This window comes from Xenopus laevis, chromosome 3S (genome assembly GCF_017654675.1).
Source record: "Xenopus laevis strain J_2021 chromosome 3S, Xenopus_laevis_v10.1, whole genome shotgun sequence".
NCBI lineage: Eukaryota > Metazoa > Chordata > Amphibia > Anura > Pipidae > Xenopus > Xenopus laevis.
In genome coordinates, this window is record NC_054376.1 from 6,902,971 (window position 1) to 6,928,636 (window position 25,666).

The 25,666-nt window shown below is 38.7% G+C and overlaps 1 protein-coding gene across 2 annotated transcripts in view; it reads right to left on the reverse strand.

Annotated features, from left to right (window-relative positions):
• Positions 1–9,001: 9,001 nt before the first annotated feature.
• Positions 9,002–25,666, reverse strand: part of btbd11.S (BTB (POZ) domain containing 11 S homeolog) — a 131,650-nt gene continuing 114,985 nt past the window's right edge. Inside the window, exons 11-16 of one of the 2 annotated variants that reach the window (XM_041587965.1) lie at positions 20,566–20,671; positions 16,461–16,563; positions 15,367–15,448; positions 14,445–14,513; positions 13,245–13,358; positions 9,002–11,122 (exon numbers count right to left, since the gene is read on the reverse strand). In XM_041587965.1, the coding sequence (XP_041443899.1) occupies positions 10,913–11,122; positions 13,245–13,358; positions 14,445–14,513; positions 15,367–15,448; positions 16,461–16,563; positions 20,566–20,671 (684 nt within the window). In that variant the 3' untranslated portion in view covers positions 9,002–10,912. The remainder of the gene's footprint in view (positions 11,123–13,244; positions 13,359–14,444; positions 14,514–15,366; positions 15,449–16,460; positions 16,564–20,565; positions 20,672–25,666) is intronic. The other variant, XM_018254852.2, reaches the window with a different exon arrangement.

Sequence of the window (25,666 nt, forward strand, 5' to 3'; positions counted from 1 at the left end):
GCCAACTCTGTCAAAGTCATCCCATATCTGGCCAGTCCTACACTCAACTTGCATCTGATTCATTAAGAATTCTATTGCTTCATTATACATTTTACACAGGGACTAAGTTTTACCTGCAACTGACTTGCTTTCAAGATTAAAACTACCAAACTTGGCTGCCCTTTCATTGGCCACCAGTGGGATCACCTGACTATAGCTGGAAAGGGTTTGAGCTACAACATGGAGCTGGTCACTGATCCTGTATAAACTATAAGAAACAAGGAAAAGTTGTGTTCACCACTAATTTTTAAAATATTTAGGGGGTGGGGGAAATGTAATGAGACTGTGACCACAAAATTCATATAGATAAATGCAATTAATCCTCTGCCCTCAACCCATTATCAATATATTTAAGATATTGGAACATTTTGTGCCTTAAAGGAAGACTAAACTCCCCAAAAGAAAAAAGCCCCATCCACTACCCCCAATAGTCCCCCTTATCTGCTACCTCCTCGCATAGTGAATTAGTGCAAAAGGTGTCCCCAAATGTCAATCTCAATTCTGCATGCAGAGGAGCTCCAGGGCAGCATCTTCCTCATCTTCGGTTTTCTTCTGATCTTCTTCTTCCCTTCTGGCAATTTACGGTTTTCCGGCAAATGCGCAGTTGGCGCAAATACCAGACCGGCTCCCACCGTGCATGTTCCAAATAGCTCAGTGTAGACGGTCCCTTTCCGAAAAATCAGTGGCTTCAAATCAGGTGCTTATTTTTGAAATATTGGCAAGTTTTGGTTGCATAAAAAACAAGTGTACTGCTAATAGGGTTGCCACCTCTCCGGTTTTGACCCGGCCCGGTATTTTGAGGGGCTGGTCGGGTCTATAATTCCTGCCCGGTTTTCCAAATAAGGAAAACCGGGCGGGATTCCCTTGATTGACACGGTGATCGGCCAATCGCTGATCGGCACGTCGTAGCCCCGCCCACTGACCTCAAGGGTCCGCCCACTAATGTCACCGACACGCCCACTGACAATACGGACCCGCCCCCTGCCCGGTCTCAGCCAGACATAAAGGTGGCAACCCTAACTGCTAAACAGGCTACCAGTCCACATAGGGGCTAGCAAATAGCCAATAACAGCCCTTATTTAGCACCCATGGACTTTTTTTCATGCTTGTGTTGCTCCCCAACTCTTTTTCGATTTGAAGGTTGGGGACCCCTGCCTTAATATCTTCAATAAACCCCCAGCCATATATTTCACAACAGCGGGAATGATATTTGAAATATATCTAGTTTTACACAATAGGGAATAGGGATATTATATGAGAGAGTGATGTTGGCACAGGTGATGGGGACTCCGTGCGTGGGTCGATAACACCATTTATTTGATTGGGAAAGTGAATGAACCTTCAGGGAGCGACACGGAGGAAATAGAGGCAGTTAGTGAATCACTCTCCCTGACATCTGCAAATGGTTTCAGCCCGGTACTTGTCTCTTTAATCTAAGCAGCCTGACACCTAATCCGGCAATGAGGGAAATAACATTGTCTCGCATGTGAGAGCGTCAGCTACAGGGTTATCTCTAGCAAACAACAACATCCGGGCAACATGCCGGCCTTTTATTTTAACAGAGAAATCTTACAAATTAAAAATGAAATGCAGTATTGTGTTTATAATAATTTGCATTGTCCTTTTACAAGCAAGTTAAGATGCTTTCCAGGGCCCTCGGCTCCATTAAAATGCGAAATCATCCTCCATTGAGAATCTGAGCCCCCGCTGTACATTTAGAAATGATGAGACAATCTTGTAATATAAACCAATAAGAATCTTTGTGCTGTGGGACCCAGTCATCCCTCTCTTGTTATCAGATACACATCTATATTTGTAACAGCTCTTCCTTCCTACGCAGGGAACTGAATGCCCCATGTGCTATTATATATCATCAGTGGAGAATCTCATTGCAGTCACATCAGCTGTAAGTTTCATTTCCATCCTCTGTGTTGGGATAGGCCCAAATGCCCTGAGCTCTCTGGTCTAAAGGTGCCCCAGTATAAAAGGGGCTGTTCACTTTCCAAACACTTTTATGCAGTTGAGTTGTTTTCAGATTGTTCACCGGATATTAAAACTTTTTTCAATTGCTTTCTTATCTTTTAATTTGTACAGTTTTTTTCAGAATTGAATTGAATTTAAGTTTAAATGGATTTTGTCATAATTTTATGGCGTACTTTAAGGGTAGAGACAGATGAGATGATTCGGGGAGATTACTCGCCCGGCAAAAATCGCCTCTTCTACGGGCAGCTAATCTCCCCAAACTGCCTCCCCGCTGGCTAGAATGTTTTTCCGAAGTCGCCCGAAGTTTCCCTGTGAGGCAATTTAGGGCGTCTTCGGAAAACAAAGCACTCCGGGTGCCATCCTGCCGGCGATTTACATTCTAGATTTTGGGGAGGCAGTTCGGGGGGAGATTAGAAGCGATTTGTTGCCGGGTGACTAAATCTCCCCAAATCTTCTCGTCTGTCTCTGTCCTTGATTTCTAAATGACACTGTTTAAGCTGGCCATAGACGCAAAGATCTGATCGTACGAATCGACGATTCGTACGATTTTCGGACTGTGTGTGGAGAGTCCGGCGGAGATCGGTCATTCGGTCGATCGGACAGGTTAAAAGATTTCTTTCAGCTGTGGGTAATATCTTTGCGTGTATTGCCGATCGTACGATTTTCAGAGGGAGTCAGGATTTTTTAGTGGCAGTTCGGGAGATGAGGAAATCTGATGGTACGTTGATTCGTACGATCGGATCTTTGCGTCTGTGGCCAGCTTTACACTTATATCTACCAGGGAGCTGTTATATGGTTACCTTCCCATTGTTCTGCTGATGTACTGCTTGGGGGGGGAGTGGGTGATATAGTTCCAACTTACAGTACAGCAGTAAAGAGTGACTGACGTTTTTCAGAGCAAAAGTCACATGACTGGGGGCACCTGGGAAACTGACAACATGAGATTCTGCTCAACAGGGCCACAGATAAAAAATGCATAAACTAATGTATCAGTTTTGAAAAGTTACAGAATCTGCGACCCCCATCCCAGAGCTCCTTTAGAAAAACATAAGGAGGTTATGCTGCCTGTATGCTTTTGGAGTATGTGAGGAAACCAGGGTTCTTGGAGGAATCCCATATAAGCACAGGGAAATCATACGAACTAACCTAAGACCCCAGCAGTGCTAACCATTGCACCACTGAATATATATAACTGCAAAAATAACATACCATTCAAACATAAATGCTACACGATGAAGGGCAAGTTAATCTATGAACAAACATTTAAGTATGATATATATAATTCCTATTCATGGCAACTATTTCCTTGGTTTTCTTTATGGTTTCCAAGTTATTAGCCTTCCTAATCCCTTTTCCTCTGAGTTCGTTTTCATCAGTTAATTTTTGGGGTTTTGTTGCCCTTTAAGGTGACCGACTCCCTTAATTTGATTTTTAGCCAGTGGTAATGAGGCAGACGAATAAAAACTAGAGCATCTGTAACCTTGATACCCCTAATATCAACGTTCCTCATCTTCAACCACAGATTTATCAACTATTAATGGACTACCATTCCCATTATACTCCAATATTGCTATTAGGAAGGCCTCCAGCATGATGGGAGCTAAATCTTCCATTTACCAAAGAACTAAAGTAGCCTTCCTTCCCAATATTCTGAATGCACTTACAGAAAGTTACAGAAAGTTTATCCCTTGATTTTCATGGAGAATGACAGCTGCTTGCTGACTATGTGGTGTTAGCTCATTTTAAGCACACTGAGAAATGCTGTGTCAGAATCCCTTGGGCTCACTAAACTCTCAAAGGGGCTGGAGAGATATACAATCCTCTCTGATGGCTGGCAGTGGGGTTAGTCAGATGATTTTATTTGGTTGGAGATGCCCTGGTAGCATGGAACAAGGTGCAGAACGTAAGGTTCTTGAGGGTAAAGGGGGCTCAGTACTTAATATTCTTCTTTTCATTGTCTTCATTCTTCACAGTAAGAACTCCAGAATAATAATGTTCTTGCCCTTGTAATGTGGTTGAGTTTTAACAATTAAATATTTGGATTATCTCTATGTTATTGGAGGTAGAGGAAAATAAACTAGAACATTTGCTGGGCAAAAGAGTTGACCTTGAAATATAAATAGGACAATCTTAGAACATGCACAATCAAAAAATACACAAATATAGAGTTGAAATAGTAAGCGGCATGAGAATATGGCTGTCTTTGGTGATGGTGAAGGCTCTATAGATCTACATAGATCTTCACAGATCTACAACTTCCAGCAGCCCCTACCAGTTTTCAGCCATTGGTGGCTTGTAGAGATTATTCTTCAGAATCAAATGAATGATCACATCAGGCACTACTAAAATAAAATATTACCCTCACTTACAGTTTTCATTTCACCCTATACTTTCCATCCAGTACTACTGTCTCCATCTTGTACTACTCTTTCGTCTCTTATTACTGTCTCCATCTTATCCTACTCTTTCATCTTGTATTACTGTCTCCAATTTGTCCTATTCTTTCCTCTCGTATTACTGTCACCATTTTGTCCTAAACTTTTTGTCTTGTATTACTGTGTCCATCTTGTCCTACTCTTTCCTCTTGTATTACTGTCTCCATCTTATCCTACTCTTTCCTCTTGTATTACTGTTTCCATCTTGTCCTACTCTTTCCTCTTGTATTACTGTCTGTATCTTGGCTTACTCTTTCCATCTTGCCCTACACATTCCATCTGAAACGACAGTACCAAATCCATTTTGCCCTACACTTTCCAACTTGTGCTACTATCTCCATCTTGCTCTACTTATCTTGTTCTACTGTCTCCAATTTTGGCCTACTCTTTCCATCTTGTGCTACTATCTTCATTGTGCCCTACTCTTTCTAATTTTTGTTTCTATCTACATCTAGTCCTATTCTCTCTATCATATGGTACTGTCTCCAACTTGCCCTACTGTTCCTGGTGACCCTAACTCTTTAGACCTACATCTATGTGCTGGACCCCAGGGCCATTGCACCATTAAAACACCTACCTCTGGGTGTGAACACAGTAGATGCATTTTAGAAGATATCTCTGGAACTTCCTGTATAGCAATAGGTTAGCTGTCACTAATATCGGTCATTTTGATTATTTCAGTTTAAATCCCTATTGTCTGTTTTTCAAGAAAAGCTTTACGGCTGGTTTGCAATGTGCTTCACAAATGAAATTAAAACAAAGTTTAAACAAACTGTAATTCATTATATTAAGAACATGGTCATCCTGCTGCTCCCACCCCACAAATGTCTCCCAGCCGAGGTGGCTTTTCCAACAGTCATGGCCTGAAAGTGGGGCTTGCAGTGACTACAGCTGCTATGAAGTGTTAAAATAATATAATGTACAAACATTGCCTCTGCATCACCACTAGAGAGCAGAGTTACTCTTCACTTTGTGTTGGCTATACATTATGTGCCGTGTGTTTAACTTCAAAAATACATTAACCTAAATTGCCTTAAATAACTCTTTCGGAGATGGGATATTCCTTATATAGCAGAATGCAGTGCTTTCATTGGGACTCCATGTTCTTTTTAAAACGACCAGCATGGAGGAAAACCACTAATGAACCTTTTGAGCAGTAGAAGTAAAAAATACAGACCTGCTGAATACCCTCTTTCTAAAGGGGCTGCCCAGAATGAATGTTTAGACAACACTACGGTATGTTCTTACATCAAATTATTTGCTATTTTTACATACAGTCAATTCTTTTATCATTCAGGTTATTGACGCCAACAAGGAAAAACACATTTCATATTGTTGATGTATTTTTTTCTCCACAAAGATCTAATGATTTCAGATTTTGTTTACCACTTACGATCAAAAGAAACCTCTTCAAAGTTCACGAAGGAATGTAAAGTGGAGCTTAGCCTGGATACAAATCAATGGCTTCCATTTAAATATCAAATAAGGGCATCATTCATATTATCTGTTGGAATTTTTTGCAACATTGGGACATCCTCTAGCTCAGTGGCTGAATGGGTGCTCTTCTTGGATATATTTATAGTTTGAAGAAGAAGCAAATCCTCTATATGTTTTAATAGCTCAAACTTAATTATGGAGCAAGAACCCTGCCTTTCAGTCCTACATCAACCATCTCGCTGTTATCTAATGTAGGGGAATGCTGTTAACTCTCCTTAAAACTCCTTCCCCCATTCCAAAAAAAGTCACTAGCCTGTGAATTGTGATGTTGTGACTATGACCAGGAGATAATGGTAATGGGAGTGAGATGAGTGGCTCAGTCAATCTCTCAAAAAATCCTATTGGTATTTCAAGACGTTACCTACATGTCCAGTTCTTGTTCACACAAACTATCCCAATGTTCATTTTAGCTAGAAGCATCGACATCCTAAAAGTGTTGTTCATAGAGATCCACCAATCAGGATGCTGTTCTATTTTGCACTTGAGTTGTCTTCTACCTGCCAATGTTTTTTCTGATTATTGCATTATGCAGCAATTCTTTGCTACGGGCAAAAACCTTCTATTACTCTTTACTCATCTACAGTCATGTTAATGCCATTTACACTCTCTTCTTTCTTTCTTTCTTTCTTTTTCTTTCTTTCTTTCTTTCTTTCTTTCTTTCTTTCTTTCTTTCTTTCTTTCTTTCTTTCTTTCTTTCTTTCTTTCTCTTTTCTTTCTTTCTTTCTTTCTTTCTTTCTTTCTTTCTTTCTTTCTCTCTCTCTCTTTCTTTCTTTCTTTCTCTTTCTTTCTTTCTTTCTTTCTTTCTTTCTTTCTTTCTTTCCTCATCAGAACTGCCATTCGCAGCAACAACTGTTCATTCTCCTAGTAATCAAAAGCGAGTAAAACATTTAATTACTCTAGTCCTTTAAGGTGTGCATCATGAATAGGACCACCTAAGGAATTCCTCTATGTAATAAAACAAGCCTAGTTTGCTCCACCAGCCATTATTAACCACCATAACCAATCACTTGTTTGATTTTAAAGGAAAACGAAAGAGTTCAACGCTTAATTATACTGACCCACCTCCCCTCTCCCCAGCCAGAGAAATATGGCCCCCTGTTGCACAGTGAGGTTGAAGGTAGCCATGAATGACTAAAAACACCACCAGCATGAACTGGTGGGCGATCAAAGTCAAAAACTGGAAGTCAAGTGACCAATCATGGTGGCTCCCAATCCCACTAAGGGAGTGGTGCTATTCTGCCTAGTTTAATTGCTTTGGGTAAACTTTGGAGCTGACTTTGAAGCTGACTGGTTCCTAGGACTTACTACAACTTGCGCTTGTTATTGTCAAGTGTGTTGATTCTCCGCCGTTTCCATCCACAGTGTGTCTCTTGAAGTTATTGGTATTCTTGGCCCTTTTAGTAAACTTTTGATGCATGCTTTATGACAACTTGATGCATTTGCTTTAAGACAATAAATACAGCAACCACCAGATCTTTGTCAATATATTTTTTTTATTAAATACAATATGTCGGTTAATTAACTGAGCCCATGCTAATGTGACAGTTTCTTCCTGAAGGTGCCTGTAATGTATTTAATTGCAACATTTTCTAATCCACATCAGCAATAACAACTTAAACAGCCACCGACTACGTACACCTTTTACCCATCAATATGTGAAGAATCAATTTAATGACACCATTAAAGGGAATCTATCACCAATAGGTCAGGCAAAAGGTCACATCTCTTTGAGCATCATATGTCATAGAATATCTCTGGAAAAAAAAAATTGTGTACCGATAATGTAGAAAATCTGATGTAATTTTGTTCAACCGAAGAACTAGGGAGCAGCCATTTTGGTTTTCTTACAACTGTCCCTTGTATCTGCTTTACTGCAGAAATGTAAACATTGCCATCTATTTATCAGTCTCTTTACATTTCTGTTGATTCAAGGTGGTAACTGTTTAAGGTACACATTAAGTTTCATTACAATCAAGCAGTGCTGGATCAGATTGCAGTGTGTAAAGCAATTGTTGTCTCATAAGCAACGATTCCCCATAGCGATATGGAAATAGGTGGGTGCGGCACATTGACGGCTGACGCCCAAGCCAAGTTACAGAGCTTTATAGGAGTATTGATGTAAATGGCAGAATCAAAATTACAGCCAGATTTGTCACCATTTCAACCAACACAACATTATTTTGTCTTTCTATTCTTAACACAATGATTTTACACTTGACTCGTTTTAACGCAAAGCTAGCAACGTCACAAGACATGTGCAGATATAGCCACGGTTATCCTAAGGTGATACGACCTATCCCAGGTGGAGTCATCTCTAGCGATGGGTGAATAAATTCGGCAGGCATGGTTAGCGGCGAATTTTCGCGTTTCATCGGCCGAGAATGTTTTCGCGAAACTGCATCGAAAATTCGCTGGGGAAAAATACGTCGCAACAAAACAATTTGTTGCATGTCAAAATTGGCGCATAAAAATGATCTTGCTTCAAAATTATTTGGACTTTAATGCATTTGGACAAAATAGTTGTGCATATAAAAATTGTCGCGCATCAAAATAATTTTGACAGCCATTGACTTCAATAAATTTTCACAAATTTTAAATTTTTTTCGCTGTTTCACAAATTTTTCCGCAGTTTCGCAAATTATTCGTAGAAGCCAAACGGCCCAGATTCGCCCATCACTAGTCATCTCCATTGCTGGGTGTGATTTAAAGGAGAAGGAAAGGTTAAAACTAAGTAAGCCTTATCAGAAAGGTCCATCTAAATATACCAGTAAACCCCCAAAGTAATGTTGAGTCCCCTGTCAAAAGAAACAGCACATTTCTTTCCTTCTATTGTGTACACATGGGCTTCTGTATCAGACTTCCTGTTTTCAGCATAAACCTCATTGCCCTGGGCAAGAGCATGCTCAGTTTGCTCCTCTCCCCCCGCCCCCCCTTCTCTACTGTAATTTGAGCCCAGAGCAGGGAGAGACTCAGGCAGGAAGTGATGTCACACCACATTAATACTGCAGCTCCTATTCTAAACAAACAGAGAGTTTCTAGAGCTGTATGGTAAAACATTCTACAGAATAAATATAGCATTCTAGCTTGCACTATTGCAGCTAATCTATTGGCAATAAAATGCCTCCGTAGCTTTCCTTCTCCTATAAGTCAACACAACCTAGATTTCTGTTGGGATATCTACGGCTACATCTGTCTTTTGGTTTTGATATGAAAACACACAGGGATTTTCTTTTATTTCAAACAACGAAAGGCCTAAAACAACGTCATTTTAGCATCATACGTTATATACAAAGTGGAACCAAAGATTTATAATGTTGTCAAGTCATCTATAATTCATTGGTAAGTCATCAGGCCGCCATCTCTTTATTGTAAAAAGCATTTTTGTGAGGCAGTTTATTGTGATCTATCGGATACGTGGTTGACATACTTGACCAGGCAGGCACATAAAAGGATTGACTGACTGATCAAAGCTATAAAACAGCTTTATATGATGTTTTAGATACCCTAATACCTGTGTAACTTGAGATTCCCTAAGCCATAAACATCAAACAGCACCAGACATTTATATTCAAACAATGTACCAAAAAATGACACTGAATTGTTAAATGAGAGGGTAACATCTACCGGTCTTCAAAGCTGCATGAAAACATGGCATGCTGATATACATGAAAGATGGCACTGTCTTTTTTTTCTTAAAATGAATAGTTTTGCCATTGAAGATGGAACTCTAATGTCATTGGCCAAAGTCTCACAATTTTCAGCAAATCGGAACATGCAAATCGGTTGCTAAGCGATGGTGTCGGTCAGTCGGGGGAAAAAGTGGCACTATTGTTAACGATAACACACCAATGAAATTAACCTGATACGTACAATAAAACATACACGTGAAGACCTGATTTGGTGGCCTCAGTGTATTGGAGAGTACCAACAAATCAAGAGTATGTATGTTTGTATTGTAGTGATACATATGGCTTTGTGATACAAGAACACGGCAACGGACTAGAGTTTCCTTTACAATGCAAGAAATAAAGGATTATTTTATATTACAAGAACAGAGGAAGGCGTCGCTTCAGCATCGTCATGGGAAACTAACATCTACGACCAACCGAAGAACGTATTCACAGTGAAGCATCGTCTTCATTACTTCACAAATGGATTTTCAGCTAGTAACTGCATATTTCTTGGCAGAAAAGGAAAAAAGCACAATGACAAATCCATGCAAAGGCATGTCTGCTTCATCTGTCCAAAGAAACTACCGGCATGCCGATTTCTAAATGTTTTTTTTTGTGTTTTTTTTTGTTGAGAGAACACCTGTTTTTCCAAATCTTGCCCTTTAGGAAGACCATAGCAGTCGTCCAGATCCACGTAAATATTCATTGGAAAAACAAAGTAAAAAGCTGTATATATATATATATATGTATATTAAATACAACTTTTTGGGTTTTACTTTTACGTACAATACCATCCCTGATTTTTATTACGAAAACTTGAAAAAGCTTCACCGTTAAAAATTTGTAGATGATCGTTGTCGTTGGACGGCTCCTGCTTTAACAGTTAAGAAACTGCGATCTGCCATCGAGTCTTTATTCTTTTTGCACACAGAAGGAGATGCATACCGTTGAGGAATTCAAAATATCAATTTAAATAGGGCATCTAAATTTACATCAAGGTACAATTTTTTTACACATATATTTCTTTTTTTTAAAAGTACATTTTCTTGCTTATTGATAAGTTGATTCAATCTATACTTCTTCTTCAGAGTCTTCCACTGAGTAGGTGTCCTAGAAAAAACAATAAACCTGTTTTGGGAAGGGTTATTCTCCAATTGGTGAGGCCAAAAGTCACTGTCTTGAGCCAGCACAAACAAAGGGAGACCCCATTAATTGAAAGCCTTGTAGTCTTCATGAAAGCCTTCTTCAGTAAACACTATACATAGTCCTCTGTTGTAGAGCTCATCTCTATACTATAGAGCCTTTGGAAGAAGATAGGTGTATCGATTGTATCCTTGTTGCTAACGTCCTCTGTAAGTCTCCAAGCACATCCTGACCCGTTGATTCTCCATTCTTGTCATACAATAGCTGTTTAAAGGCATCATTTTCAATGAGGACCAACATGTTCTTCAAAAAGTATCCTTCACAATAGGATGATAATTCAGGTGTGCCGAGAAACTGCAAAGACAGATATATGCCATTATGGCAGGGAATTTCATTTTGAAAACCTCAATAATACTCAAAACTGAAATTGTTAGTGTTCCTACAATCCATTGTTTATTCCTTCACTCTTACATCCAGCCAACTCTTCTCTCATTGCTTATTTTAGACAGAAGAGCCTGTAGATGCTCTTATTATTTTTTTTACACTTGTCACGCACACTTGTAATAAAATAGAAACCTTTTTTGAATCTTTCCTAAGCAGAAGAACATCAGAGCAGCCTCTTTCTTTCTCCTGACAACTTCCTTGACTACTTGGTGGTCAGACTGGTCAGAAACTGACCAGAAGGTGGCGCTGTTGTAACAAAATTCATTCATATTAACAGCACATGTATCCCTTAATATCTTGGAATTAAAAGAAAATAAATAATGAATGTAAATGACAAAAGTTCTTAGAATAGAACCCACTTTCTTGAGGGTTCAGGTGAATTTCAAATGTTTTATAATAGAATTTGACTGAATCTGAACCCTCATTTGCATAAGAAAATGAGTGTAAGGAAGGACAGAAAAGAGCTTGGAAGAAATTTGCAATTTTCTGAATCGTGAACAAAATTCACATGATAAGGGTACCGGTTCGGTTTGGCCGGGCACTTGGATTTAACAAAATCCTGCTGAAAAAGGCTCAGATGTGTTGCATCTCTAATTGAAATATATTATTAATCTATGAAGTGTAGGTTTTCTTATGAATCTTTAATATATGTATAGCCCTTTTATGCTACTGTAAGAAATCTAGCACTGATTTCCATCCTTGTGGTGCTACAGGAGTCCTGTGTCTCCGCTACAGGAGAGAGCATGTACACTATAAAATTGCTTACCTCCACTCAGGGTCAGGACAAGTACTTCCAACAAATAATCATCCAGTGCAAATTCACAAGCTTCAGGATGAGTGTTCACAACACCCCAGAAGTAGCATTGCCTGCCTTTGGTGTACAATCCCCACTGAAGGCGAATCTCTCAGGGGTCCCACGTTCCAAGGATCTCTCTATCCCTGAACCAAACTGTTTGAGTCCCTAAGCTAGTGACCTTGTCACCGCAGGGTACAAACCCTCCTGGTCTCCTCGTTGGAGCCTCAGGCTGCTCACTAAATAACTCCTGACCCTGTCTTTCACTCCTAGAGTGGCTATAACAGAACTGCCTTTGCACTTCACCTATTCTGGAACCTCCCTTTGTTCCAGACCCTATGGAGCACCATTGCATTTTCTCCAGCAAGTGTGCAGCCCAAAGAGACTGAGCACATGGGACCATACCCTTTTATAAATGAAATTGTGGCATTTACTGTCCAGTCACTGAACTTTCAGGACAATACTGTCAATACTAGTTGGCAAAACCTGTACCCTCCTATAAGTGTCAGTTCTACCAGGTTGGTTCGCTAGATTAGTAATTGAGAACACAGTTCTTTAAATAGTAGTAATAATCCTCTACACCCCTACGGCATTAAAACGTTTCTTAAGGCAGTGCCGCTGGACAAAACAGGTACGATCTATAAATACATTATTTATGTAAGAGTGACTGCTAGGAAACAAGAGTCTATGAAAGCAGAAAAGGGATTGCAGTTTTATGTCGATCTACGTGGGTCAATAGTTTTGCTTAGTTAGACCAAGGGTATAATGGCAATACATGTGTTATTATTTATCATTATTATAGAAATCTTTTATCTGTTGATTCAATAATCTTGTAGATTAGACATGATATGACATATAAAAAAGATCATTTAAATTAAATTAAACTTGATGGACTTTGGTCTTTTCTCAGCCCAACTTATCTATGTAACTATGATCTATATTGTATCATGTTTCTACCCTCATTTCCTAGTTTAATGGTTACCCTCTTAATCTAGTATAACCCCAGTGGGAACGTAATTAAAGGATAAGTAAACCTTTAAAAAAAGTCAATTTTTAAATTGACGAGAGTGTTATTCTAATCCCTTTTGTCATTTACATTCATTATTTATTTTCTATTTATTTCAAGATATTAAGGGATACATGTGCTGTTAATAGCCCTTAATAATATCCCCATCTACCCCTATTTCTCTCGCTTCACATCATTGTGGTGTTTCTCTGATGGGTTTTTATTGTGTTTACCTTTGCATGGTTGTAAATATCCACGCAGTTTTCAGTATTAATACTCTTTGCACAGATGATCTCACAGTGACGTTGCAAGGCCTCCAGATGGAAAAATTTGCCTGCCGACAACAGCTGAAATGGAAATAAGTGACAGTGATTAGAACAACTACCTCCATGGGCTTCAGTGAAATTAGGCTTTGGGGTTATTTATAAAAATTCGAAAATATCTCAATTTATTTCTGAAATATACTCTGACCAAATCCACATGGGTTATTTCCCCTTATTTAGCAATACATTTTCCTGAAAATTTCCTGTATCGTACAAATTTTTCAGATTTTCAGCCCGAAAAACCACAAAATCTTCGGATTATTGCACGAAACCCAGCACAGGTCAAGATATCTTCGGGACTTCTCCCATTGACTTCTACATGAACTCGGCAGGGCTGAGTTGTAGTTATTTTTCATTCAGACTTTTAAAGGATAAGTAAACCTTTAAAATAAGCAAATGTAAAATTGATGAGAGTGCTATTCTAAGCACTTTTGTCTTTACATTCATTATTTATTTTATTTTTATTCCAAGATATTAAGGGATACATGTGCTGTTAATATGAATGAATTTTGTTCCAACAGCGCCACCTGCTGGTCAGTTTCCCACCAGTCTGACCACCAAGTAGTCAAGGAAGTTGTCAGGAGAAAGAAAGAGGCTGCTCTGATGTTCTTCTGCTTAGGAAAGATTTGAGAATGTTTTCTAATTGTTTTCCTAAGCAGAAGAACATCAGAGCAGCCTCTTTCTTTCTCCTGACAACTTCCTTGACTACTTGGTGGTCAGACTGGTGGGAAACTGACCAGCAGGTGGCGCTGTTGGAACAAAATTCATTATCATGGAATAAAAATAAAATAGATAATGAATGTAAATTACAAAAGTTCTTAGAATAGCACTCCCATCCATTTTACATTCACTTATTATAAAGGTTTACTTGTCCTTTAACACCATCTGGGTTTAATAATTCCCGATAAATTTGAGGGTTTTTTCCTCAAAAAAAATTGGGTTTTCCCCTTTAAAAGGCCAATGAGATAAATTTGGACGTTAATACATAACCTCCTCAGTATCTCCATGCAACAAATTCCACCCAAGTTGTATTTCATTCTCAACGCAAGATATAGTCCGAGCATGTAATGTAATGATTGAATGATGCTTCCTGGTGAGATTCGTTCTTACCTCCATGATTTCATTAGTCTTAATTAGAAGTGACTCCGCACCGCCACAGTATAAGTACTGCATGACCAACTGGAAGAAAACAGTAGCGAGAATAACAAATTACATGATTGCGTTAGCAAACCTTGAAACATCTGCATTCATCAGCATGTACTGTACCTATTGGAAGTAAGACTACTCTTCTATTGCCTACACAGCAGCTTGTTTATATAAACTATAGTAGTACTTATCTGTTATCTACTGTGTATCCTGTGCTTGAATGGCTGTCCCCATGGCTATACAGCAGCTTGTTTATATAAACTATAGTAGTACTTATCTGTTATCTACTGTGTATCCTGTGCTTGAATGGCTGCCCCCATGGCTACACAGCAGCTTGTTTATATAAACTATAGTAGTACTTATCTGTTATCTACTGTGTATCCTGTGCTTGAATGGCTGCCCCCATGGCTACACAGCAGCTTGTTTATATAAACTATAGTAGTACTTATCTGTTATCTACTGTGTATCCTGTGCTTGAATGGCTGTCCCCATGGCTATACAGCAGCTTGTTTATATAAACTATAGTAGTACTTATCTGTTATCTACTGTGTATCCTGTGCTTGAATGGCTGCCCCCATGGCTACACAACAGCTTGTTTATATAAACTATAGTAGTACTTATCTGTTATGTACTGTGTATCCTGTGCTTGAATGGCTGCCCCCATGGCTACACAGCAGCTTGTTTATATAAACTATAGTAGTACTTATCTGTTATCTACTGTGTATCCAGTGCTTGAATGGCTGCCCCATGTCTACACAGCAGGTTGTTTATATAAACTATAGTAGTACTTATCTGTTATCTACTGTGTATAAAAACTACTTGACTTTTGACCTTCAATGCATCATTTAAAGGTAAAGGTAATGGTCTTCAAATACCATTTGTGTACCTGAAATATATGGTATTTCACATAGTTGATTTCAATGCAACTGTTTTCTGCAGACGGTTTATTTGTTAGAAGTGCTTTAAACCTACCAAAAAAAAAAGAGAAAAGAATAGATTGCACCTAATTGCATAAAACATTTGTTCATTATGGTACATTTGACAATACTTTAGTTTTAAATGTCCTACAAAAAAAACTGTTGAAGCATCACACTAGCCAGTATGATAACAGATGTGCCGTTTATGGGTTAGTCCACATGAGGAGATTCGGGGAGATTTTGTCGCCTGGCGACTAATCGCCTCGTCTTCTGAGCGACAATCTCCCCGAACTGCCTCAGCGTGTGTGTGAAAGAAAGAGGCTGCTCTGATGTTCTTCTGCTTAGGAAAGATGTGAGAAAGGTTTCTAATTGTTTTCCTAAGCAGAAGAACATCAGCCTCTTTCTTTCTCCTGACAACTTCCTTGACTACTTGGTGGTCAGACAGGTCAGAAACTGACCAGCAGGTGGCGCTGTTGGAACAAAATTCATTCATATTAACTGCACATGTATCCCTTAATATCTTGGAATAAAAAGAAAATAAATAATGAATGTAAATGACAAAAGAGCTTATAATAGTGCTCTCATCAATTTTACACTCACTTATTTTAAAAGTTTACTTATCCTTTAATGTAATGACTTAAATCTACAGCTGTCAAAATAAAAGAAACACTCACAAAGTATCTTAAAGGGATACATTTACTATTAGGAGCTAATAGGTAACGGACCTCTAGGTAGTGTTTGTGCGTAAAATTGTATGGAGCTTTACTAAAACGTACATATGTGGACTGGTAAACGTTATTTATATTCTTTAATTTATGTAGCACCAACATATTCCATAACTGTACAAATAACATATGAGGAGGAGGACAAAAAATAACATCAAATATTCTTTACATGTAATCCCCGGCTCTCATGGGCCCCACTGGGTTTTTTTTCCCAGTCTGACCCTGAGTAACATTGCTAGCAAATACTTTTGTTACTGATTTGTAAGCAGCGGCTTTCCCAATTTTTATTGAAATTTACAATTACTTTAATGACAGTAAGTAGGCGTTTATGTACCCACCTTGGAGAGGCCGTGAACAGCAACACTTTATGGGCATAAAAAGGCCTTCCTTCCACGATGAACGTTATATCAGACATTTCTTTGTTGTTGAGAAACTGGGGATCTAAAATATACAAAATAAAGTTATTTCTATAGTTTATAGTTGTTTTTATAATACCTTCTAAAAACCCTGCCCTGTGGCATTTCACATCCCTGGAGAAGACTCCTCACTCAACCTCTATTCTCCTAGTCTCTTTTCTTTACATACTATTATCTATTATTCCATCTATTTAGCCTCTTTATTCTCATAGAAATATGCCAAATGTTTAGCAGCATGAGGGGCCACTAACACCTGGGCCCACCGGGAGTTTTCCTGGTATCCCTGTGGGCCAGTCCGACACTGTATGGGACCTGTTATGCAGAATGCTCAGGACATGGTGTTTTCCGGATAACGGATATTTCCGTAATTTGGATCTTCATACCTCAAGTCTACTATAAAATCATGTAAACATTAAATAAATCCTATAGGCTGGTTTTGCTTCCAACAAGGATTAATTATATCTTAGTTGGGATCAAGTACAAGATACTGTTTTATTATTACAGAGAAAACGGAAATCATTTAAAAAAAAAAAATGGATTATTTGGATAAAATAGAGTCTATGGGAGACACCTTTCTGTAATTTAGAGCATTCTGGATAATGGATTTCTGGCTACACAGCAGCTTGTTTATATAAACTATAGTAGTACTTATCTGTTATGTACTGTGTATCCTGTGCTTGAATGGCTGCCCCCATGGCTACACAGCAGCTTGTTTATATAAACTATAGTAGTACTTATCTGTTATCTACTGTGTATCCTGTGCTTGAATGGCTGCCCCCATGGCTACACAGCAGCTTGTATATATAAACTATAGTAGTACTTATCTGTTATCTACTGTGTATCCTGTGCTTGAATGGCTGCCCCCATGGCTACACAGCAGCTTGTATATATAAACTATAGTAGTACTTATCTGTTATCTACTGTGTATCCTGTGCTTGAATGGCTGCCCCATGGCTAGTCAGCAGCTTGTTTATATAAACTATAGTAGTACTTATCTGTTATCTACTGTGTATCCTGTGCTTGAATGGCTACCCCCATGGCTACACAGCAGCTTGTTTATATAAACTATAGTAGTACTTATCTGTTATCTACTGTGTATCCTGTGCTTGAATGGCTGCCCCCATGGCTACACAGCAGCTTGTTTATATAAACTATAGTAGTACTTATCTGTTATCTACTGTGTATCCTGTGCTTGAATGGCTACCCCCATGGCTACACAGCAGCTTGTTTATATAAACTATAGTAGTACTTATCTGTTAACCACTGTGTATCCTGTGCTTGAATGGCTGCCCCCATGGTTACACAGCATCTTGTTTATATAAACTATAGTAGTACTTATCTGTTATCTACTGTGTATCCTGTGCTTGAATGGCTGCCCCATGGCTACACAGCAGCTTGTATATATAAACTATAGTAGTACTTATCTGTTATCTACTGTGTATCCTGTGCTTGAATGGCTGCCCCATGGCTAGTCAGCAGCTTGTTTATATAAACTATAGTAGTACTTATCTGTTATCTACTGTGTATCCTGTGCTTGAATGGCTGCCCCCATGGCTACACAGCAGCTTGTTTATATAAACTATAGTAGTACTTATCTGTTATCTACTGTGTATCCTGTGCTTGAATGGCTGCCCCCATGGCTACACAGCAGCTTGTTTATATAAACTATAGTAGTACTTATCTGTTATCTACTGTGTATCCTGTGCTTGAATGGCTACCCCCATGGCTACACAGCAGCTTGTTTATATAAACTATAGTAGTACTTATCTGTTAACCACTGTGTATCCTGTGCTTGAATGGCTGCCCCCATGGTTACACAGCATCTTGTTTATATAAACTATAGTAGTACTTATCTGTTATCTACTGTGTATCCTGTGCTTGAATGGCTGCCCCCATGGCTACACAGCAGCTTGTATATATAAACTATAGTAGTATTTATCTGTTATCTACTGTGTATCCTGTGCTTGAATGGCTGCCCCCATGGCTACACAGCAGCTTGTATATATAAACTATAGTAGTACTTATCTGTTATCTACTGTGTATCCTGTGCTTGAATGGCTGCCCCCATGGCTACACAGCAGCTTGTATATATAAACTATAGTAGTACTTATCTGTTATCTACTGTGTATCCTGTGCTTGAATGGCTGCCCCATGGCTAGTCAGCAGCTTGTTTATATAAACTATAGTTGTGTTTCTGACCAGTTGTACTAGTGCAGCACAACACTACATTATATTGTCATTGCTTAAGGACACTTTAATTTTTTGGTGTTACTGTTGTTCCTTTAAAGCAAAATCTAAGTAATAATAACCATATACAGTATATAAATAGTATAAATATCATTTGAAGACTAATTCAAAGGTCATGTTTCCGCAGTGGCACCATACGTACGTTGTACAAATGATAATCTCTAACAAACACGTGGTCGTATTTCCTCGCAGAAAAATTATTGATGCTGTTCCCTCAGGTTTTTCAGTCAATTCATTATTCTGCTGTCTCCTAATAATTTAATTACCTCCATTCATTACTTTTTTATTGATCTGAGATGCCGTGCAGTATGCACAGAACATTCTCCGTTCTAAAGCAGAAAGTTCTTGTTGCATAATAAGGACGTTAATGATTGGTTTCTGTTTGTTAAACATATGCTTTGTCATGAATAAGACCAGAGATATCTTTAGGGCAGGGTTTCTTAATGGGTTCCTATTACAAAAAAATGTTTCCCCCACAGTGGAGAAACTGGAAAACAGAGCCTGAATGCCAGATGGGAGAATTAATACTGTAGCTTTTATCCAACTGAGGATGTGCCTCTTTGCACCAGGAGTGGGTTTCTGCAACAAGAGCAAGTGCCAATGGTCAATACACTGGCCTTTTTCGACCAGTCTGACCACCAAGTAGTCAAGGAAGTTGTCAGGAGAAAGGAAGAGGCTGCTCTGATGTTCTTCTGCTTAGGAAAACAATTAGAAACCTTTCTCAAATCTTTCCTAAGCAGAAGAACATCAGAGCAGCCTCTTCCTTTCTCCTGACAACTTCCTTGACTACTTGGTGGTCAGACTGGTCAGAAACTGACCAGCAGGTGGCGCTGTTGGAACAAATTTCATTCATATTAACAGCACATGTATCCCTTAAAGGGATACTGTCATGGGAAAAAAACATTTTTTCAAAATGAATCAGTTAATAGTGCTGGTCCAGCAGAATTCTGCACTGAAATCCATTTCTCAAAAGACCAAACAGATTTTTTTATATTCAATGTTGAAATCTGACATGGGGCTAGACATATTGTCAATTTCCCAGCTGCCCCAAGTCATGTGACTTATGCTCTGATAACCTTCAATCGCTCTTTACTGCTGTACTGCAAGTTGGAGTGATATCACCCCCCTCCCTTTTCCCCCCAGCAGCCAAACAAAAGAACAATGGGAAGGTAACCAGATAGCAGCTCCCTAACACAAGATAACAGCTGCCTGGTAGATCTAAGAACAACACTCAATAGTAAAAACCCATGTCCCACTGAGACACATTCAATTACATTGAGAAGGAAAAGCAGCAGCCTGCCAGAAAGCATTTCTCTCCTAAAGTGCAGGCACAAGTCACATGACCAGGGGCAGCTGGGAAATTGACAAAATGTCTAGCCCCATGTCAGATTTCAAAATTGAATATAAAAAAATCTGTTTGCTCTTTTGAGAAATAGATTTCAGTGCAGAATTCTGCTGGAGTAGCTCTATTAACTGATGCGTTTTGAAAAAAACATGTTTTCCGATGACAGGATCCCTTTAATATCTTGGAATTTAAAAAAAAAATAATACATTTACTTTGCAAAAGTGCTTATAATAGCTTGTTAACTCTCAGTAATTTTACATTCACTCATTTTAAAGGTTTACTAATCCTTTAAGAAAACTCAGCAATTCACTGCAAATATAGATAAGATGATGGAAGTAGGGCCAGATGGCTCCCAGTCTGGAGGACCCTTGTGCTATGAGGATAACTATTACTATATACTGTATGTGGTTAGATCACTCTTTTTTGGAAATTTACCCAGTCTAGAAGTCTGCTTGCGTTTGATTTCCGTCAGTTTTGGAATAGGGTACGGTCCGTAACATTGACTGAAAATGACAGCCAGCTGCTGACTGATGACCTCATTCTAAAAAAAAAAAAAAGACAGAAACATAATATTTCCATAAATAGAAACAAGAAATATTTGTGAAAGATCACATGGCATCCTGTGTACAGAACATCATTTACATGTTTTATCTTTGCCTGAACGATGTACAGAATATATGACATTCCACTGCTCTACTGCTGAGCCATGCCTTGTTCTGGCTTCTCATTAGTGGATTATAACACAATAGGAGGACTACTGAGGGCTATGGCAGAAAGTACAAGATCAGCCATTTAGTGAAGCCTGGATCGACAAATTGTCTACCTACATCCATCAAGATTACCCTTCTCCTAACCCAAACTCATGTCTCTATGACACACCACAATTACTACTTGCCCACTTCTGATGTCACTGGAGGGCTAGGATAAGGCTAACATGACTATATGAATTAAATGCAGTAGTAGTGGTTGAACTGGGGTAAAAGGTTGAAGAGAACTGGGGGTCCTGGGTCTTCCACCTGCCTGCAACCCTCCCTAAAGGTAAAAAGATGCCCCAAACCCACCCAACCTATTGATTTCAGGTCAGGCCACCACTACTACAGCCAGTAACAAAAGCCAAAGGACATAAAATAAACTGAACTTTTATTCATTAGAAAAATACAAAACAAAAATAGAATGAAGTGCAACTCAAGCATTCACATTAGAATAAGTATCCAAGCAAACAACCAACGAACGAATATTAACCACCCGAAAACCCAAATGGAATTTAACTAAACTCCGAAGCCAATTAACATCTTCAAATGGGTCACTGGACCTCTGCCATTGACTTCTACATGAACTCGGCAGGTTTTAGGTGGCAAATAGTAGAATTCAAATTGTTCCCACGGTCCAGGTATGATAAATCTCAAATTCAAATTTGAGTTTGGATTATTCCCAATTCAAATGTGTGAGTTTTGACCAAAAATCCAACTCAAATTTGAACCTTAAAGGGATACTGTCATGGGAAAAAATTTTTTTTCAAAATGAATCAGTTAATAGTGCTGCTCCAGCAGAATTCTGCACTGAAATCCATTTCTCAAAAGAGCAAACAGATTTTTTTATATTCAATTTTGAAATCTGACATGGGGCTAGACATATTGTCAATTTCCCAGCTGCCCCAAATCATGTGACTTGTGCTCTGATAAACTTCAATCACTCTTTACTGCTGTTCTGCAAGTTGGAGTGATATCACCCCCTCCCTTTCCCCCCAGCAGCCAAACAAAAGAACAATGGGAAGGTAACCAGATAGCAGCTCCCTAACACAAGATAACAGCTGTCTGGTAAATCTAAGAACAACACTCAATAGTAAAAACCCATGTCCCACTGAGACACATTCAGTTACATTGAGAAGGAAAAACAGCAGCCTGCCAGAAAGCATTTCTCTCCTAAAGTGCAGGCACAAGTCACATGACCAGGGGCACCTGGGAAATTGACAAAATGTCTAGCCCCATGTCAGATTTCAAAATTGAATATAAAAAAAATCTGTTTGCTCTTTTGAGAAATGGATTTCAGTGCAGAATTCTGCTGGAGCAGCACTATTAACAGATTCATTTTGAAAAAAACATGTTTTCCGATGACAGGATCCCTTTAATAAATCTGCCCCTAAATGATGAGGCTTTATCATGTCCTATCCTGTTTGCTGGTTTTTATTTTGCATTCAAATTCTTGATGATGTCCATGGCCTATATTTCTTATTTATCTATTTTATGGACAACTGTCTCTTTCTATTGCATTTAAAGCCAAATCAACTTTTTCTTTTTTTTGATCCTGTTTAATTCTCTAACTTACTGAAACAATAAAAACTTTTAATCAGTGTCCTCTTTAAAGGGATCCTGTCATCGGAAAACATGTTTTTTTTCCAAACGCATCAGTTAATAGTGCTACCCAAGCAGAATTCTGCACTGAAATCCATTCCTCAAAAGAGCAAACAGATTTTTTTATATTCAATTTTGAAATCTGACATGGGGCTAGACATTTTGTCAATTTCCCAGCTGCCCCCAGTCATGTAACTTGTGCCTGCACTTTAGGAGAGAAATGCTTTCTGGCAGGCTGCTGTTTTTCCTTCTCAATGTAACTGAATGTGTCTCAGTGGGACATGGGTTTTTACTATTGAGTGTTGTTCTTAGATCTACCAGGCAGCTGTTATCTTGTGTTAGGGAGCTGCTATCTGGTTACCTTCCCACTGTTCTTTTGGGGGGGGAAAGGGAGGGGGTGATATCACTCCAACTTGCAGTACAGCAGTAAAGAGTGATTGAAGTTTATCAGAGCACAAGTCACATGACTTGGGGCAGCTGGGAAATTGACAAAATGTCTAGCCCCATGTCAGATTTCAAAATTGAATATAAAAAAATCTGTTTGCTCTTTTGAGAAATGGATTCCAGTGCAGAATTCTGCTGGAGCAGCACTATTAACTGATTCATTTTGAAAAAAATGTTTTTTCCCATGACAATATCCCTTTAAGCATCTCCTGTGAGATTCTCTGGGTGCAGTTCTCTTTGTTAGCTGTAATAAAATTGATAGAATTTCACTTTGGAGTACTAGACCTGGTTACCAGAGTAGCATTCATCATTAAAAACAATCAGCGTCTTGAAGAGGCATCCCTGGTCTGTGGCAGTAGGCAGTGAGAGGAAGCTGCATTACAAAGCTTGTTTTCTTTAAGGTAGATGAAGGCTTTCCCTCCGTAGGGCCAAAATTAAATGAGGTGAAGAATAAAAAGCCTCGCCAGACTAAATACCGGGAAGGAAGCCAAGGTAGATGTTGGAAAGCCTGTTGAAATTACAGCTGTAATGTGAACTCACAAGCACTGGGCTACGAGGAATTACCCCCTAGGCTTAATCATTGTTTGGTCTGCAGGAAAGAATGGATACCAACAAAACCAATGAGTTCCATTAAAGGATAAGTAAACCTTTGAAATAAGTGAATGCGAAATTAATGAGAGTGCTATTTTAAGCACTTTTGACATTTACATTCATTATTTATTTTCTTTTTATTCCAAGGTATTAAGGGATACATGTGCTGTTAATATGAATGAATTTGGTTCCAATAGCGCCACCTGCTGGTCAGTTTCTGACCAGTCTGACCACCAAGTAGTCAAGGAAGTTGTCAGGAGAAAGAAAGAGGCTGCTCTGATGTTCTTCTGCTTAGGAAAGATGTGAGAAAGGTTTCTAATTGTTTTCCTAAGCAGAAGAACATCAGAGCAGCCTCTTTCTGACAAAAGAGCTTAGAATAGCACTCTCATCAATTTTTTAATTCACTTATTTTAAAGGTTTACTTTAAACATATCTTGTTATATATAGTGGAATAAAAGGAGATGCAACACTTCCATAAAACAGATATTCATTGTTGGTCTCCCAAAGTTATCACCATCATATTTCGATATATTGCCAATATGGCATGGACTCTGAAGGCAACCGTTCTCTAGGGTTGGTGGCCTCCTTGATGCACATATACCTAAACATCAGCATGTCCTCTGTTCTTATGCTTTTCTACCTGCAAGCGAGACTATCGTAGAAAACAGAAAGATGGCTGATGCATGGTGAAAACTCTTTGCTCCTCTTTGGGAGTAGAGCAAGTTTTAGGTAACGATTAGATACCATGTAAAGCCATGTCAACACACAGGGCCTCCAGACTTTGCAGCAGAGATCTTAATGATGTAAGTTTATATCCATGTATTATTATGATTTATATATGAAGCTCCAGAGCATACAGTGGTGGGATTAGACCAGGAAATATTATTCCAGCCCAGATGGAAGAGCTCAACCCGAACCCACCCTCAAGTGGTGTACCGAAGTCAGCCCAAACCCACCCAACGCACTGTGGACTATTTGTAAAGATCACTAGCTGTATGGGTTTACACCACTTTGGTCCACTTGTTTGGCTGACTACCATAATACACCTGCCCTGTTTTGCCGTTATTTTGGCCAATGGGAGCATTATCCAAAAAAACACTTGCTACTCAGCTGCTGCAATCTATACAGGCCTGTCAAAAAAGGGGCCAAAAGTGCTGGTATATACAAATAATAATATTTTGTTTTTGTATTATAAAATATACAAATAATAATATTAGTATACAAATATACAAATAATAATATTAGGAGAGAGAACATAATGTAATGGGGCAGTGATTGCCATTTAAATGCTTGTTTAAATGTGGGTATCCTAATATAAAATAGTTCTGAGATATAACAGAGTATAGGCAGAGAAACAATGCTAATATGACCAATTTGCTATGTATGTTGCTTTAAGAAAAGAAACGTGAGGTGGCAACACGCGATTGGTTTTAATGTTTGGGGAGGGGTCTCCTGGGGTATAAATTTTGTGACCAAATTTAACAACAGTAATGCCTATGAATAAGTGCCTGTGGGTGCGAAATTCGTAAGACGGAGCATCAATTGGTCTGTATGCCTACTTTTTAATATCTATGATAAATAAAGAGTGACTTTTTAACTTTGAGAGTATTGACTGGGAATATATTTTTGAATTTTCAATAGGAGCATTACATATATTAAATAACCTCTCTAATCTTTGATGGGGTTAAGGCATAAAGCAGAAATCAACCCATGAACCTAACTGCCTGTACCTTTCCAATGACTGTTTCAAGCCACTGAGATACAAATGGCTGTATTTGTAAAATCAGACATATTAGACCAAAATCCTTTGCCTTGCAATACAAGGATATATATATATATATATATATGATACAGTTGTATTTGGGAATAAAAAGGAGGATTACGGGAACAGGGAAAAGCAGGGAAACAGCAGTGTAATCTATTCCTCTTTTAATATTTTCATTCCAGGGTTGCTAAGGGAAAATAGAAATGCAAGGTTTGCAGCCCTCTAAGAGCACCAGGAAAACAGTCTATACAGTGTAAACTGTATGGGGGATTTAAAATACACACCTTTTAAGACTTAGCCATGAATCTAAAAGTAAGTGGTGTTATTACAGTTTTATAATTATTACAGTTTAGTCACTTAATACACACTAGGGACTAGCAGAATA